This window comes from Delphinapterus leucas, chromosome 13 (genome assembly GCF_059928025.1).
Source record: "Delphinapterus leucas isolate spDelLeu-1000000601 "Yukka" chromosome 13, BTC_Dleu_Yukka2, whole genome shotgun sequence".
Taxonomy (NCBI): domain Eukaryota; kingdom Metazoa; phylum Chordata; class Mammalia; order Artiodactyla; family Monodontidae; genus Delphinapterus; species Delphinapterus leucas.
Window position 1 is genome coordinate 36439450 of NC_143141.1, and position 18735 is coordinate 36458184.

Below are 18735 nucleotides of genomic sequence, written 5' to 3' on the forward strand. Positions count from 1 at the left end.
GTCTTTCTTTTACTGTTCTATCTGAAATGGGACCTGCCCCCCACCCCCATGCACACCCTTGCCATTCTGTCCTCTTACAAAGCTTTATTTTTCTTCTTAGCAATTATCACTACATGACATCATATAATTGTTAACATGTGCACTGTCCACTTTTGTGAAATACTACAAAAGCAAGGCTTCATCTCTATTGTATCCTCAGCTCCTACAACAGTGCCTAGCACGTATAAGGTACTTTATATACATATATTTGTTAAATATATGAATGAACAAATGAACCATTTGTGAATCAACTGCTGAACACCTTTAGTTTACAGAAACCCTTCTTATTTCAATCTACACTTTTAATCACGAGCCTGCCTGTTAACACAATGTATTGCATTAAAGACTTTTATTTAAACCCTGCTAATCGAAGGAGCTTTAAGCCTCAATGAACGCTGGAAATCTTTAGCAACTTACTGGGTAGGCTCATCTGTTCAAGCAATAAGGATGTATTAATCAGAAGACTTACACTTGTTTCATCAAAAATTTGTTTTTCTCTATCAAATCATCATTACACTTGATGTTTACGTAAACATCACATTTATGTTCTTTTAACAGGAGGTTCAGAATCTGAAAAAACCATAGGTAACAGAACTCAGTGTAGCTGGTAGTCAAATTCCAGAACGGGTACTTTGTGCTTTAAGTGAAAGCACCTGAAGAGCCAAAGTCATGAGGAGGGCAAGTCAGTGCCGGAACTCAGCTCTGTGTCCTTTGTTAGTGGTCCCAGGTCGACATTTCAGGATTTTGAATGCTGACATCTTTGTGGAATCTTAATAAATGGGCCCTCTTGTAGCAAATTCTGTAGTAGTGACTTTAAATATTCCACAATACAAATGCCACCTAGGTGGGAGGGTTTGTTTGTTTTTAAGTGCTGAAGGTATTTTTAGAGAAATAAGTTTCTGCCTTTCAGTGTAACTGGGCCATAGAGATAACGAAACTTTCCTTACTTGGAAAATGCTCTGAATCAGCGCACCTGTTGATCTGAATTATTTCATGATTTCCTGAATCGTGGGAATAATCTCAGGAGGCATGGTACTGAAATAAATATGACTAGCACCTAACCTAGGAATAAAATACCTGTCTTTACCATAACAATTAATAAGTTTTTATGCAAAGGGAATTCAGAGAAACCAAGAAAAAACACCCATGCAAGTATTTTCTGAGCAAGCTGAAGCATGGTATCTGAATATCTGGATTTAAAGTGATGAAGCCAGTAAAGTTCATATAAACCCTCCTGTTTGCTACACAAAAATTTCAAAGAAAGTCTCTCACACAAGGAAGCTTGTTGGTTAGAAAATCAGACAACTCAGTCATGGGAGTCACATCATAGAAGATCCCAAGCCCAGACCCCAAAACTGTACACAGGACACCACGGTTAGTGAAAAGCTTATTGAAGTACAAAACTAATAGGAGAGGGAGTAGTAACTGTTTAATATTTTTAATCAATAGCAAAAAATAATTTTTGTAGTTTTATTTTTTGTAGTTGTGACTTCCAATAGATTTCCATAGAATTAAATAGCGTAATACCGCTTTTGAAAAAATAAGAGCCTACATTTAGCATTTTCTTACACTGCAGCTACCTTATTTGAAATATAACTGTTGAGCATGTCTAAGAAATCAGAAGTGAGCTTGTTTCTTCCAAATCAAGGTGAGCTTGGAAGGAATAATTTTTCCTCTATCTTCACATAAGTCACTTTTAAGTTTCTAGCTGCTAGTTTTTGCTGTTTTTATGTGGTGTTCCATTCCCCTCACCCAACAAGAAGTCTCTTTAAAAAATAGCATGGTTTAAGAAAAAGAGACTAGGAGGGTAGAAGTATAAAGATCTGCGTCATGAAGCCCATGACAATGAACGAGGGATTTAATGGAATTTATCTTTTTATCTGTGAATCAAAGGATGTTGATTAAATGACCTCAAAGATCCTTTCCAACTCCAAAGTTCTAATTTTAAGGACAAAACAGGAATTTTCATTTTCTCTACAGGAATATGAAATGCAGAGACAGGCTGACAGCTTGACTACTTGAAAGCAGCACAAGAGAAATAAGCTGTCACTTTTTAAAAAAAACTGATGGGTAACACTGTTCTACCATAATAATGAAAAATAACAACCTCTAGAAAAAGTAACAAACTCTTTAACATATTTGAAACAACATGCTATTAACTATTTGGTATTAGGATATGGTAATTTCTGACTTTTCTACTTATGCAGAGGAATTTATAATAACAGAATGACAACTCTGAAGTTTGTATCCAATATTTCCTGTACAATTTAAAATTTCACCATCAAAGTCTTATCCCAAGAACCAAGTCTGCAGAGCTACTGAAGAGTATACTGTGTCACATACATGCTGGAAGATTTTTACAATCTTTCCAAATTGCTGATTTTCTCCAGTTTTCTGGTAATAGGCAATAATAAGACAGATGTCTCATTACAGCTTAACATCAATAATTCTTCAGGTTTTATTTTCCTTTCTTTTCCAGTATATCTTAGGACTAGTTAGGATATTAATTTTCATTTAAGTGAAAAAATACTTTAGCCCAGCATCTCTAAAGATGAAAGCTTACTACATACTATAAGAATAAACATTTTTAAATGCCTCATTTTACTACTAAAGACCAAGCTACTAGTTGGGTATTCATATTTTTAACTTTGGGAAAGCAGTTTGTGCAGGTCTGATCCACTTTATTATACGTTAAGTTTATTTCTTTTTTAAAACACCATTGCATTAGCCTTTTATATGTTCCAAAATCTCTCAGGTTTCTTCACAGTGAGCAGCAGTTTACAGAATCTCATTTAAGTTTCACCAACCTTCCTTAATAGCTTTCTTTCTAGATCTTTTAATTTCTACTTCTGAAAAGAAAAAAGTCTACATGAGCACATGTGTGCATACAACTGCAGAACTAGTGAAATATGAAAATAGCTATCAGTAGGACATTCTAAATTTTGAGTCATGAATGGTACTGTTCACCTAGAATCATGACTATCACATAATAATCAAAGCCAGAAAGAATGACTCCAATAATCAGGTAATAAAATGCTGACGACAATTTCTTTCAAATGCTGTCAACAAGCAAGGTAGCTAAGAAAGTTTAAAATAAAATTTTCCTGGCATTAATTACTCTTGTATTCAATATGTTGTGCTAAAACTGCAGCACTATGCAAAAGTGTGGAAAGTTAGTGAAATTTTAAACCAATTAGATATACAAGAAGCTTAACAGATGACAGCAGTCAAACCTACAAAAATTGGAATACACTGCATAAACTGTTACATGTGTGGAAGAACTTTACAAACTGAAGTGTTTTAGGAGTGCTACAAATCAGAAATTAAATAAGGATTTCATGTAGTTATTCTGTATTATAAAATTCTACAGTATTTGGTATATAGTATATGGGTCTATATTAACTTTTACTGTTTTATTATGTATTTATGATACCCCCACCTCAAATTTAACATGTGTTAAAAAAAAAAAAACCCCACAAACTACCTAGTTCTTCCTCCTGATCTATATTATCATCTCCAGCCTCCTGATAATCTGTACTTTAATTTTCAGTCATTCCTATTTCCTTTACCTCATCCCACCCCCCGCACCACAACCAATCAGTTGGCAAATCCTATTGACTCTTAGTTCAAAATCTCACTTGTATCCAATCCTATCTTCCTACTCTCATGGTAGCCTAGTTCTGGTCCTTTATTCAACTACCTAACTAATCTCCAGAAGGCTTCCCCTACTCTAATTCAGACTGCTCGTCATCAGGGGTAAAATACTGGCTCACCATTGTTTGTCAGTGCACAATACCTCTTTGGTCTAGCTTTCAAGAGCTTCTATAATCTGACTTCAATACACCCCTTTAGTATCATTCACAGTAACTATAGAGACTCTCCCTGTCAGTTAAACTGATCCACCTTCTAACTCCAAACACAACTTTCCATTTTCTACTCAATGTCCTTGACTCATCTATTATTCACTTTGTCTGGGATGTCCTATACCCACCCACGCAAAGCTAAGAAACAAAGATAATTGAAATCCTACCATTGTAAAGACCAACTTAAAATTCCCTTATCAAGTCCACCCTGATAAACCCTGGCAAAAAGTGCTCCATCCCTTTCCTCCAAGATTTTAGAGCATCTCACCCCAAGCATGTAGAGCCAGAGCTGGTTCTCATGTATCTCTGTAACTCTGCTCACTTGGAAGACACATAATAAATGAATAAATGAGTGAATGAGTGTTACATAAATCAGATTAAGATCTTGGGTAATGTTAAACTTTAAATATTTGGGAAATAAGAAAAACAAGTATGCTAGCATTTTATTTTAGATATCTCTAAATTAAGAAATATGAGACCTCAACATTTAATATTTTAAATACCCCAGACACCTTAATTTATAGGTTTTTAGAGTAGGAAGAGATATTCTGACTATATTGCCACATAACAACTCTTGAAAGTACATTAAATATATAAGGCTAAACTGTTACATTAAAATATCATACTTAAAAAAAACACCACAACTGTCTTTCCAACAAAATAAACACGTTTTTTTAAGAAAAGTTAATTGTTCTAAAAATACGTTCTTCATTCAGAAGACACTTCAATGATAATTCAAAGAGATTTTTCAAAGAAAATTCAGATACTTTTAACTATGCCATATGATGCATATTGTCGCTTTTAGGAAAATGGTTCCTAGTTCTGTAAAGATATACAAATGTGTCAAGTGCTCTTTCATGGGGCAGTGCTGAAATCTGTCAATAAAATAGAGTTTTAATCAAATATTATTACATTATTGTTCAAAGGAAAGTTAATTTAACAACCATAAAAGCTATAGCTTGAGATACAGCCCCAATAAAGAAAAGGATAACATATAAACTCCGTACCATATTAGCTCAGATAAAGTGATTAAACCTGTATCCGCAGTATTAAAGCACTGAAGTGTGTTTCAATAAGAAATAGCAAATAGAATTCCCTTGTGGTGAAATTAATTATTTTTATCACTTGGTTACAAGTTGGCTGTGTTTATACATATACAAAGGCAACTGGGCATAGCCTGGATAGTACATTTTATTCTCTCACTCTGTGGGCAGAAATACTGGATGCTGAATTGGCCTCTGCATTATATAAATGATACGAAGAAGCCAGAATTTGTTAACGGGAAAAAATATTAGAGTTCAGAAGCAGGGGAAACAGAAGGTAAAACAGACTGATGTAAACAGGAATGACGGTCATTCGATAGTTGCATCTCTGGTGTCTATCTCCCCTTCTCCTTCCCCCAAACTAGCTTCTACTGGGGATCTCTGTGGTTCTAAAGAAAGGGACTCTGCCTTGGTTCCAAGCATGGAACAAACTAATCAGTGGTCACACTGATTAATTCAAGAATAAGAATGTAACCTAAGCCAGTTTAAAAAAAGTTAATTTTATGATTTTTCCTAGGAATAGCAAGAGTCAAAGTTGTTCTCTCTCTCTCCTTACATATAAACATGGGGAGTTTACCATGTTAAATGGAGTTTAGCCAGTTGAATAAGGATGCATACAGTTCCTTGGTGGGGAGAGGAGCCAGTCTTAGGATAAAAATCACCCCTCTAAAGACAGGATGATGGAAGGAAATTGGGTGTTGGTGACATTATTGACATTATTAATGAGCCAAAGCAACAAATCTTGTCCAATCTAGCCTTGCTTCTGGACTTTTCAGTTATAGAAGACAATATGATCTCTTTCTCGTTCAGGCCAGTTTGAGATTTTGTTTTAAGGTACCTGCAAACAAAAGAATCATAACAGATACCAAGGCAAATATATACTGTTGGACAATGATTGTAGAAAACATCTGCTATATAAAAACTCATCAGTTATTAAATCTAAGAAAATTATTAAAATCAGCAATTCAACAAATTCACAGAAGCAGAGATTTTAAAAATTCACAATAACTGGAAACTGTATCTAGGTTTAACAGGAGAATCCATTTGAAGGTTTCATTTGGAGTTTCCTGAAGGAAAATTACTTACCTGGAAATGTACTATGTCTATATTCTATCTTGTGCTGGGGATTCTTCCTTAAAAAAAAAAAAAAAAAGGGAAAAAAAAAGAAAGAAAGCAAATATAAGGTCTAGTTTGACAATCACTGAAAAGGAATAGGACTGTTTAAATTAAACTAGAGCACTCACTAACCTATGAATAAAATTAGCAGTAAACCTCTTACTGAAAAGCATTTGCTTTGTTATTGTTGTTGCTGTTAACTATAGTCACCATGCTGTACAAAGCATTTGCTTTTTAATTACATTTACTGAGTGTCTACTCCATGCCAGGCATACTTCTAGATGCAAAGACAGAGTGATGAACCAGATAAAGTGCTGCCCTCATGACTGACATCCTACAGAAAAGCAGTATGAGACAAATAAAATATAATACAATATACTGTATTTCTAAACTGTCAATGCCACATATCACATATATAAAGATATGAGGTAAATTAGTATATAAAGTATATAACACAAAATATCAAATTGTGTGTGTGTGTGTAATATCTAAAAGGATACTTCTAAGGCTCTTCTAGAATCCAAAGACAAAAGCATGTAAGTCATGTCTCTCCAAAGAATACCAATCAACTGTTATGAGAAAACAAGAAAGTCAGTTTGCATCGAGAAATTTATAATAACATATCTCAAAGTCAAACAGAAACTACTGTTTGAATATCTACTTTTGATTATATATATTGATGATCGCTTCTATCATTTCATTAAACAAATGTTTGGGTACACTGTGTATACAACACATTCTCCACAAAGTACAAAACTACCCAGGCAGCAGAACCCCAAAGCAGCAACTGGTTTATCATGATCCACTTGGTGGGTACCTTTCTCTTAGGGGACTGACAAAGGAGAGCCGGGGAGCGCGGACAGTAGACATGTGCTGAGGTATACAGTTCACATGAAGCTGTTGTGAGGATTCAGGAGTAATACACAATAAGTCCTCAGTTTAAGGGCGCAGTAGGGGGTAAGTAATTAATCTTAGCCATTGATTCATTCATCAGTGGTCCAAGTAATAGGCATGGGCCACTTATTACATGCCAAGCTCTGTGTCAGGTGTCAGCGACGTTTCTTCTATCTCTAATATCTCTTCTTTTGGGGTAACTTCTCCTACGATATGAGCATTAAACACAGTACGAGAGTGCAACCACACAATTAACTGGGGTCATAACTCAATAGTTTTGAAAACTGGAAAAAAGATTCACCAAAAGATTGTGTGTTTGGGGTAATTAACCCAAATTTGACCTTTTGATGGAAAAGAAACTTCAAAGTTGAAAGAAATAAACTGGTTAACTTAAACGTGATGAAGGGAGCTGCAAATGAACAAAGCTGCCATGATGCTTCGTGGGAAGATCTTTCCTTACTGAACATGCTGGCACAGGTAATTAACTTGTTTAATTCAGTCTTTATTAAAGTACAATTAATGTTGGACATCAGGGGAGGTAGAACAGAAAAACGGGGGACATTAATACCAAAGGTATTTTCATCAATAATCTGGATAAAATTGCTGATCCTTTGAGATTGTTTTTGGTAACCATTTTAAAATCTTTTTTTTTTATTGTGGTAAAATATACTAGTAAGTTTTTATTTTGAAAAAATGTCAAACTACTGAAAAGTGGCAAGATTAGTACACAGAAATTCCATATATCTTCATCAAGATTCTTCAAGTGTTAACATTCTACACAAATGCCTCATTATTATTATTATCTATCTATCTACAGTCATTTGAGATTTAAAGGCTTTTTCCTCCTTCCTTTTAATACATGTTTGCTTCAGGTACCCAGAAGTCCTAACCTTTTCCTGTTTTGCCCTTAACAGAGCAGGATTATTGAAAAGCTCAATATGGTCTTAATTGTTTGCTACTGGAGCCTCCTTCAAAAGCTGCTTTAGAAACTCTCAAGTAACTAAATGTCAGACTTTAAAAACAAGTATAGAGGGCTTCCCTGGTGGCGCAGTGGTTGAGAGTCCGCCTGCCGATGCAGGGGATGCGGGTTCGTGCCCCGGTCCGGGAAGATCCCACATGCCGCAGAGCGGCTGGGCCCGTGAGCCATGGCCACTGAGCCTGCGCATCCTGAGCCTGTGCTCCGCAACGGGAGAAGCCACAACAGCAAGAGGCCCGCGTACAGCAAAAAAAAAAAAAAAAAGTATAGAAATGAAACTAAGTGAGTTAATGGAGACAAGTACAAGTTTGTGTACCAAACACCAGTTAAAAGACTGTGGACATCCACTGTCAGGCTAGCAAGACTGAAAGGAAGAGTAACTTTTTTAAAAGGCCAAATGAAGACACAGTATCAGGATTGACATATATGTATTAATATGTATAAAATAGATAACCATTGAGAACATGCTGTATAGCACAGGGAACTCTACTTCACTGTACAGTAGAAACTAACACAACATTGTAAAACAACTATACCCCAATTAAAAAAAAAAAAAGAAACCACAGTGGGGATGGAGGTAATGGTTCAATCCCAAAGTTGCAGAAGGTAAGGTTCCCCGTCATCTTGGAACACATACACAGTTGCACTCACATACTCCATTTACATTATCTAACCTCACACACTACCTAGGAAAAGGCAAGCCATTTCAGAATAAACGAATAGGGAAAAAAGTTTACCCTGGTATATTGCAAAAAGGAAGAGCAGAAATATGTGTTATGAAATTCTGTGCTCAGAAAATTTCAGCTCCATGTGCAGATTCTCATCTGCCTTAGAGGGGAAAAAGCTGTTTCTCTGAGGTTCTGCTAATAGTTTCCATCCTTTCCTAGGAGAACTTGCTATTTTCATTAAAAGGCAGGTGTTAAGACTGCAATGTAGACCAGAAGAAACTAGCTGAGTTGGTACTTTTCCACATTTAACTTAGAGATCAAACTTCCCATTTAAAACAAAAGTATTAATTAATTAATATCAATAGAGATTCTGCTAGTTAATTCATTGAAAATGAAGAAAAAATATCCTCTGGGACAGGTTCAAAAGTTTCCTGTTTTGGGGTATTTTCAAAAATACTTTATTCTTTCTTGATGCTATAACTCACAGAATAGATAGACTTCAATATGAAAATGAGCCAAAGCAGAAACAAAAATGTATCATCACATTTATGTGCAAAAGCACATACTCAAAAACAAATTTTAGGCATGTTTTGTTTACATAGCAATTTAAATGTAAAGAAGTTAAGTATTCTGAATGTTAAATTATCCTCTCCTTCAAGGTCCCTCCACCTTTATTTGCAGCCCAATCCTTCATTCCTACGTCGGGGGAAAAAAGTTTTTGATTTTTTGCCATTGATAGGCACTTGCTCACAGCCTTTTTTTTTTTTTTAACATCTTTATTGGAGTATAATTGCTTTACAATGGTGTGTTAGTTTCTGCTTTATAACAAAGTGAATCAGTTATACATATACAAATATCCCCATATCTCTTCCCTCTCGCTTCTCCCTCCCTCTCACTCTCCCTATCCCACCCCTCTAGGTGGTCACAAAGCACCAAGCTGATCTCCTTGCGCTATGTGGCTGCTTCCCACTAGCTATCTTTTACATTTGGTAGTGTATATATGTCCATGCCACTCTCTCACTTTGTCCCAGCCAGCTTACCCTTTCCCCTCCCCGTGTCCTCAAGTCCTCAATTCTCTAGTAGGTCTGTGTCTTTATTGCCATCTTGCCCCTAGGTTCTTCCTGGCCTTTTTTTTTTAGATTCCATACATATGTGTTAGCATACGGTATTTGTTTTTCTCTTTCTGACTTACTGCACTCTGCATGACAGACTCTAGGTCCATCCACCTCTCTACAAATAACTCAATTCCGTTTCTTTTTATGGCTGAGTAATATTCCATTGTATATATGTGCCACATCTTCTTTATCCATTCATCTGTTGATGGACACTTAGGTTGCTTCCATGTCCTGGCTATTGTAAATAGAGCTGCAATGAACATTGTGGTGCATGACTCTTTTTGAATTATGGTTTTCTCAGGGTATATGCTCAGTAGTGGGACTGCTGGGTCGTATAGTAGTTCTATTTTTAGTTTTTTAAGGAATCTCCATACTGCTCACAGCCTTTTTGCCAAGAATATTCTTCTAACTCTACACTGCTTGTCTAAGTACCTTGCGCAGGAAAACAACTCTGATAATTACTGGGAAATATCTCCAGAACATCTTGTCCATATCCACCATTTGGTACTTATCACATAATTTCTTATACTGTCATCTAAATTTTCAACACAAATGTGTGTGTGTGTGTGTGTGTGTGTGTGTGTGTGTATTATCTCATCATCTGTCAAATGAGCTGCTGGAGGTCATGGGTTTTTCTTACATTTTTAAATATCTTTTATAGCACTTACAAGAGTACCTCTTACAAGGTGGCATGCAACTATATTTTTCATAAATTATCTACCTACTACAATATAATCAACTCTTTTCCTTCAAAAAGAGGTTTTTTGTAAATTGAGCTTTACATGAGTTTCCAAAATGATGAAATATTTTCTATTTTCCTATTTAAGAGGAAAAAAGGCCCTTGTTTTTGCTACCTATACTATTATTTCTTAAGAAAATGACTGTCGAAAAGAGCTTGAAAGAATCATTTGTGGGACTTCCTTGGTGGCGCAGTGGTTAAGAATCCACCTGCCAATGCAAGGGACACAGGTTCGATCCCTGGTCCGGGAAGATCCCACATGCCGCAGAGCAACTAGGCCCGTGTACTATAACTACCGAGCCAGCGCTCTAGAGCCCACATGCCACAACTACTGAGCCTTCGCTCTAGAGCCTGTGCTCCACAACAAGAGAAGCTGCCGCAATGAGAAGCCCGCGCACCACAATGAAGAGTAGTAGGCCCCGTTCCTAGAGTAGGCCCCGCAACTAGAGATCAATAAGGATCATACAGGATCAATTAAGTAGTAGGCCCCGCAACTAGAGAAAGCCCGCGCACAGCAAAGAAGACCCAACGGAGCCAAATAAATAAATAAATAAAATAAAAATGCCAATCTTTTAAAAAAAAAACATTTGCAATAAAATTCTCATTGGCTGGTACAAAACACGATTTCTAATAACTTCTAGACTGATGAGTTTTCTTACATTCATGTTAATTTTTTTTTTTTTTTTTTGGAAATTGTAATCCATGGATCGTGATGTTTTCAGAAGTCTATCCTTTGAAAGGCAGTTTTTCTGTTGGATATAAGCCAAAGAATGCCTATTCTCATTAGGCTGAAAAGAATGTCAATGTGCTGAAATTGCTCTGCATTCACACCTACAAAGTTAATAATCAAAGTGCTCACGGAAGCTTTTTACACAAACCTAGGACTGAAATATGTTAGAATTTCCTGCCATTAACAATTCATATTACTTCCCCAGGAAACAATGAAAATCCGACAACCATATTAAGCAGACACCACTGCAATCAGGTTCCTGAGATACTGACTGCTCAGCATCACAGGACACTTAGCTCTAGTCAATCAATCACTCCAGTTAACAGGAACACAGAGTGTGTCCCTCACAAACGCTTAAGAGGCAGATGCCACTGTGACTTGGACCAGTTCTCATCTGGCTTGTTAAACTTTAGATCACCAGCATTATGTTGTGGGAGGGGTTCAGGTTTCGAGATCAGAAGAACCGAGTCTGAATTCAAACTGCAGTTTACTGGTTATGTGATTCAGGGCAAGTCCTGTGACCAAGTCTCCACTTCCTCATCTGTAAAGCAGGGAAAATACTGCCTACCTCACACAGCGTTGTTTGAAGCATTAAATGAAGTGATGTGCATAAACATTTGTAGGCCATTAAGCATTTTACAGGTGTCGACTATTTTTATAGAAACAGAAATCAATTTTACTTTAAGATAGCCAACAGGGCTTCCCTGGTGGCGCAGTGGTTGAGAATCTGCCTGCCGATGCAGGGGACACGGGTTCGAGCCCTGGTCTGGGAAGATCCCACATGCTGCGGAGCAACTAGGCCCGTGAGCCACAACTACTGAGCCTGCACGTCTGGAGCTTGTGCTCTGCAACAAGAGAGGCCCCGACAGTGAGAGGCCTGCGCACCACGATGGAGAGCGGCCCCCGCTCGCCGCAACTAGAGAAAGCCTGCGTGCAGAAACGAAGACCCAACACAGCCATAAATAAATTAAAAAAAAAAAAAAAAAAAGATAGCCAACAATGTCTAAAAATTCTATATGCCAGTAAAAGTAACTGCCAACTAACACTAGAAAGCTGAATTTTTCCTTCAATAATACATATAATTATTATTGTTGAATATTTCCCCAATTGCATTTCACATATTTATAGAATATTTTATAACATTTGCCCATGCATATCCTATTTTTAAAAATCAGTTATTAATAATAAAGCAGAAAGTCTTTTTCATATAACCCTGGGTTAAGGCTAAGTGGCAATACTGTACAGCTCTTTGGGGACATATGAACATCTGAAATAACTTTCAAGGACAATGCAAAATTCCACCCAGGACTTTTTCCTAATAACGAATGGAAATACTTAGAATTCATTCATAAAAGATTTACATCAACCTTTTCCACAAATAGCATTTTCTGTAACTCAGCAGGCCTCAAAATCCTGTTTTTGGACTTTTTTTAAATGTTTGGGTTCTAAAGATAGACGCATACACCCATAACTACACCAGGTTTTTATGAGCTGTTATATTTTAAAATATACATTTTCGAAAGCATTTCTGGTGTTAATGATATAGACACATGAATAACAAATACATATCTGAAGGAAGAACACTCAGTAAGAGAAAATAAAAAATGTCTTCAAATTTGCCATGGCCGTAGGGTATTTGGAAAAACAAAGATTTGTATAGCTCAAGGAGAATGAGGGAGAAGGAAAAGAAGTCCTGAATGAAGTCAGAGAAGAACTTGTAAGCCATGGGAAAGAGTTTTGTGGGAGGCTATCGGATGATTCTGAGTAAGAAATCAACATGATATGACTTATTTTTAGAGAACTGCTCTGGTTGCTGTGTGGAAAATGAACTATTAAGGGGCAAGAAAAGAAACAAGGATATCGGTTAAGAAGCTACTGCGGTACACCAGGTCAGAGATGACGGTGGTTATGACTAAGACGACTGAAGTAGAGGAAGTAGGAAATGGTCAGGTTCTTAATGTATTTAAAGGTTGAAATGGCAAGAACTGCTGATGGATTGAATGCGTGATGTGAAGAAAAGAGAAGAATCAAGGGCATGTCTTGGTTTGGGGCCTAAACACTATGTGAATGGTGAAGTCATTTAGAAAGGTGGAGAACACTTGGGAAAGAGTTGTTTTCATGACCAAAATCAAGAGGTCTGTTTCTGATATAAGTTTGACCTATTTTACAGCCAAGTGCAGGCATTTAAACATTTGAGTCTGAAGCCATTACCCTGAATTAGCTCACCTAGGGAATAAACAGAACAGAGAAGGGAAAGGATCAAAGAACTGAACCCTGAGGCTCAGCAATAATTACAGGTGGGAAAAAGGAGACAGCAAAGGCGGCTAAGGAAGAGTAGCCATGAATGTAACTGATCTGACTTTATGAATATGACTATATTTCTCTCTGTTCTAGATTTCCCCACTATTGAATGGAGGCCCCCAGAGCACAAATGATCCAACCTTCTTGTTTTCATGAGGAACTGAAGCCTAGGAAAATCAAACGACATTGAAAGTTTTGCTACAGAATTGGCATAACCATAACTAGAACCTAAGTCTGCTGATTTCAAAACCCATTCTCTCTCCATCATAAAGAGCTACCTGAAGATTAACTAGGCAGTAACAAGAACAGAATAATTTTTATTTTTGTTTACTTCTGAAAAGTTGATAACTTAATACCAAACCTACCACTCAAAATTTTAAAATGAACCTAAAGTACTGTTTTACATCAACTTCTATAAAACTGACTAGTACGTTAGATGCTCAACATTCACTCAATGAATAAATGATCATACTATATGTTTTCATTCCAAAATAATTTATCTTGCACTTCTGAAATTCAACACTTATTTTAAAACCTAAAGCAAAAACATGAATCCTATGTTTTCAAATATCTAAGTCTCAAATTTAGGAGAAAAAGGAAAATTAACAAATAAGGTCTTTATCAAATACTGAAAGAGTAAGCCAGCATAAAATAAGAGAAAGTAGTCAATCTGCTAATTGAAAATCATTACAATTTACTATCTCTGCCAAGAGAGCTCTGAAAATTTGTATACATGTGCAATTAACACTAAATATAACAAAGAAAAACAAACATTAATATGAAAGGGAATGTATATTCAAATAAAGGAGAAAGAAAAACAAAACCACAGAAGACACTCCAGCACATTTTGTCAAGGCTATATGACACATTACATGTCAAGTAGCAATGCTGTTACTGCTACTTCTTTTTTGTTGCTGTTACTGCTATTTCTAAATGAAGTTAAACAAAAATTTATAGCCAAGTCTCAGGTAAAACTGTGCAGCCAGTGATTAACATTTACTTTAAGATACTTTCTTCTAAGACTGTATTCTTACATAGGATTAAAGAACCGTAAGCGTGGCAAGTGATGACAGGTTACTTCCTATATATGCAGATCCTATAAAAATGCGATCAACTTTGATTATTCTTAACTGCAAATAAAATAATCGACAGCCTCACATGACTGATTCTGGGAATCTCAACTACGAGGCAATTAGAGTTTCCCTATTAAAACCTATTTATTTTGCCTCAAATAATATAATATGAATTTACACTAAACACACACATTCCTATTTTTTTAATTAAGCAGCTTCTAAAGATCAGTATCTTGTAGTTTAAGGTGTACATTTGCATACAGGATCAATTAAGATAATACTGCAATAACTTGGAACACTTTGAAAATAAAAGAGAAAATAGGAAAAGACTAGATCATAGCTATAAATCTGGATCAACAAATAAAAAGAGATAGTAATTTTAATATCAACGAATTATGCTTGTGGCAAAAACACTTATGTTTTTTCACACTATACAGATCATATTGCAGATTCACTACAATGAGAGCACTTATAGTTGATGACTGATACACTTCCTTATGTCATCCCTCTTAGAAGGTATTATAATTAATATTAAAAAAAAATGGGGCATTGGCTTCTAGAAAACATGAAGGCAACAACACTTTCATTTGTATAATACATGCCTGCCTAAGGTTTTGTAAATCTAAGACAATATACGTGTTTGACTTGACATTTTTACACTAAGCTGGTTGAAGATGGATTCTGTTTATTTTAGTGTATATATATTTTAAGTTTAGTGCTTAATTTAACAAATAAGAACAGGAGTAATGCACTGAATAAAATCCTATTATGCACCAGAGGAGGTGGGTCAGAGGCAAGCACAGCAATCACTGGATTATCCTGGACATTAAGTATCTAATGTTCTAATTTAGACAAGTACCTTAAGCTAATCAAATGCATTAAACAGAACGAGTCTTCTGACAGGCTGCAGTGTATAGCGCAAAGGGAAGAAAACTGGTTAAATGAGTGAGATACTGAAAATGATAACAACTAGTTCTTTCAAATTATCATTTTTCAAGTTGATTTAACTTTGTTAGAGTTTTAAAAGTATAATGTCAGAGAAAATATTAATAATGCCTGTAGTTTTAGAAGAAATAAAATTTAATAATTAAAGATCCTTTTTTCAACATCAACCTCCTATATTATATGGGCTATGGGAATCTTTATTTTACTATAGATTCAGATTCAGAACTTAAGTCTCTCAGACCTCCCAGGAACCCAGCAAATATTTCTTGGGAAAAATCAGCCTTGTGTTTGGGGTTCCTTTAGTTTCTAGACTGTTGTGACAACACCATGAGATCATGATAAGCTGTACTAGCTGATACAGTATAAGACTAAGATTATTTAATGTATTATACAACATTTGAGATCACCTAGATTTATCAAAACGAGAAACTGACTTGGACACGTTCAAGGGATTAGAAGGTAAGATTGGGAAGCAAACAAAAGCCAACCTAGTATTTCACTTGAGAGAATACTTGTTTTTACTTGAGAATAATTCTTATCCTGTTTTGTGAAGGCAAATTTTTAAAGATAAAAAGCAAACAAAGATGTTTTAGCCCATGAATTTCATCTCTCTTCCAAATGTGTCAACCATCATGGAATACAGGCTTATCACAACTTTACTTTTAAAACATATATATCTTTACTTTTCTAAATATATTAATTTCTGGGTGATTTCGTGGGTTATTTTATGATCCTTGAGGCTTCAATACTTTTCTTCTATGGCTACAGGAAAAACCTGACATGCATTTACCTAAAAACTTGCTTTTAAGCAAGCTAATTTAGAACATTTTATCATTCTGATACAGTAGGCTTATATTCTAGCGCTACTGAAACAAACATCTAGGACCAAGATGGAGCCACTCCTGCCTAGGGTGCCATGTCAGCAAACTGAAACTTAAGATAACTTTCAGGTCCCTGTAAATGCTCTGCTTGACCAGAGACACCGTGTATCCAGTCAGCCAATCCCCACAGGCCAAACCAATTCTCGGCTCTATACTTATTTCTTTGTTCCTTCTCACCCCAAACAAGGTTGACTATGGGGCCCCAGCCAATCAGACATTTTCTATTTTTCTCTTCCTTGTTCTTTATTCTTCATCCTATAAAAACTTCCTGTCTTCTGCCCCATGTTGCACTTCTCCAAATGGAGACTGTTTCATAAAGTGTTAAAGTTAATTTGTATCACCCAAACTGTCTTCTTTAAATCATTTTTTAACAGCACTAAACAGTATATGGCTAAAAAAATAATTTATTCTTGCAAATCAATATTGTTAAAGAAAAAATAGCTCATAACATTATATCAATTTAGTTATAGAAATGATACAACATAAATGTACTAGATGTGTTTTTTGCCTAACTAAAAATGATAATGTGACAAGAAAGGATATATAAATATATATCATGCTTCTACAATCTAGTTTCTAGTATCTTGTTGATTTGAAAAATTCACGATTTCTTTAAGGTACTTTATCTGGGTCTGTTTTTTTTTTTTTAACTCCAAACTATTATTTTGCTATGTACCTAAAAAGACAAGCACTATCAATACTTTAGAAGCGCTAACAATGGTGGAATCAGGCCACAACACAGAGAAATGCTGGACTGGAGGAGAGAGGACACTTGGTTTTGAGCTCACTAGCTTTGGAGTCTTAGGCAACTCAATCTTTCTTTGTTTCCATTCCCTTATTTGTAAAGCAGTAGTCAGAGTAAGCAATCATATCTAACATTCTCCAAGAGTCTCTCTAAACTGTAATTAAAATTAATGAGGGAGAAAAAAATCTTACGATTTTATCTTCAAGTGGAAACAATGACACCAAGCAGCTCAACAGATGAAAAAGAAAAATACAATATACATACATATAAATATATTTAGATATAGATATGAAAGTTTCTACTAGTACATGTGAGTCACTGGCCTTTGAGTAATTTCTCTTGACTACTCCCTACTCTGCCCCCATTTAAAGAGACTGACGAAATAATGGCAGCAATTTTTGACATCATTATTCTTAGCAAGGCTTTGCATTTTGTTTTTATTCTCCTCGAGAATAGGCATATTTGTATTTTGCTTCTGAAAAGGGTGCAGGACATCACGGCAGACCGATACTCTTGTTTTAACAACTAGAAAAAAAACCCTTGATAAATGGTTAAAAATATATTTATGAGAGAATTGTGGGAGCAACGAGAATTTTATATTATCTAAAATTCCAAAGAGGAAAAAGTCCTTCCTAGGTGAGCTGACAGTAGCTGGCTTCTTTCTTCCGCAGAAGCCTTTGACAATTCTTAGTGTGGGCTAAGGATAAGATCTGGACCAAGTGGAGGCACACTATCTTAGGAAAGAGAAATTAGTACAGCTTATCATGATCTCATGGTGTTGTCACAACAGTCTAGAAACTAAAGGAACCCCAAACACAAGGCTGATTTTTCCCAAGAAATATTTGCTGAGTTCCTGGGAGGTCTGAGAGACTTAAGTTCTGAATCTGAATCTTCAAAAAGGCAGAGTGAAATCTCTAACTCAGGTAGTGTTTCAGAGACAAAGTACTACTAGAAGTAAGAGATCTGTAACAAACACATAACTAGCTTCTAACAATCAATTATGAGGAAATACAAGGGAACATAATGAATGACAATTTGGTAATGCAATCAGCAAAATACAGACTAAGGGATACTCCTCAGTACAAATGGTCAGCTTTCTTACACAAATATATTGCAAGGGAAAAAACAAAGAGGAACCTATTGATTAAATAACTTAAGAAACATGGCCACTTTTTGTCATACATGGACCTTAACTGGATCTGGATGCAAAGATACAAAAGGAAAAAAAAATATTATGAGACTGTAAGGGAGCTGGGATATCTGACAGAATATTGAGATATTAAAGATTTATTTAATAATGGTATCATAGTATTGGGTTGGCCAAAAAGCTCCTTCGGTGTTTAAAGTAAAACTAAAAGACGGATTTTTCATTTTCACCAAGAACCTTACCGAACAACATATTCACCGTTTTGTTCCACTACCATCTGCCATTTTCCAGGCAACTTCATAATTCTACCTTCTCAAAACCTTTTATCTTTTTGAGCAAAGAACTGTTCCAGGTGCCTTTTACAGTCTTCCAGGGAACTGAAATTTTTTCCATTAAGAGAATTTTGTAAAGACCGAAATAAATGGAAATCTGAAGGTGCAATGTCTGGTGAATATGGCAG

General features: G+C 35.7%; 1 protein-coding gene across 6 annotated transcripts in view; it reads right to left on the reverse strand.

Moving 5' to 3' along the window:
• The window catches only part of APLF (aprataxin and PNKP like factor), a 110160-nt gene that overhangs the window by 27159 nt on the left and 64266 nt on the right, over nucleotides 1-18735 (reverse strand). For 2 of the 6 annotated variants that reach the window (XR_016395420.1, XM_022597206.3), the window contains exon 9: nucleotides 6032-6078. Coding sequence is in view for 5 of the 6 variants with exons in the window: in XM_022597206.3 (XP_022452914.2) it covers nucleotides 6032-6078 (47 nt within the window). In the remaining variant the exon portion in view is untranslated. The other 4 variants (XM_089923073.1, XM_089923076.1, XM_089923074.1 and 1 more) reach the window with 4 other exon arrangements.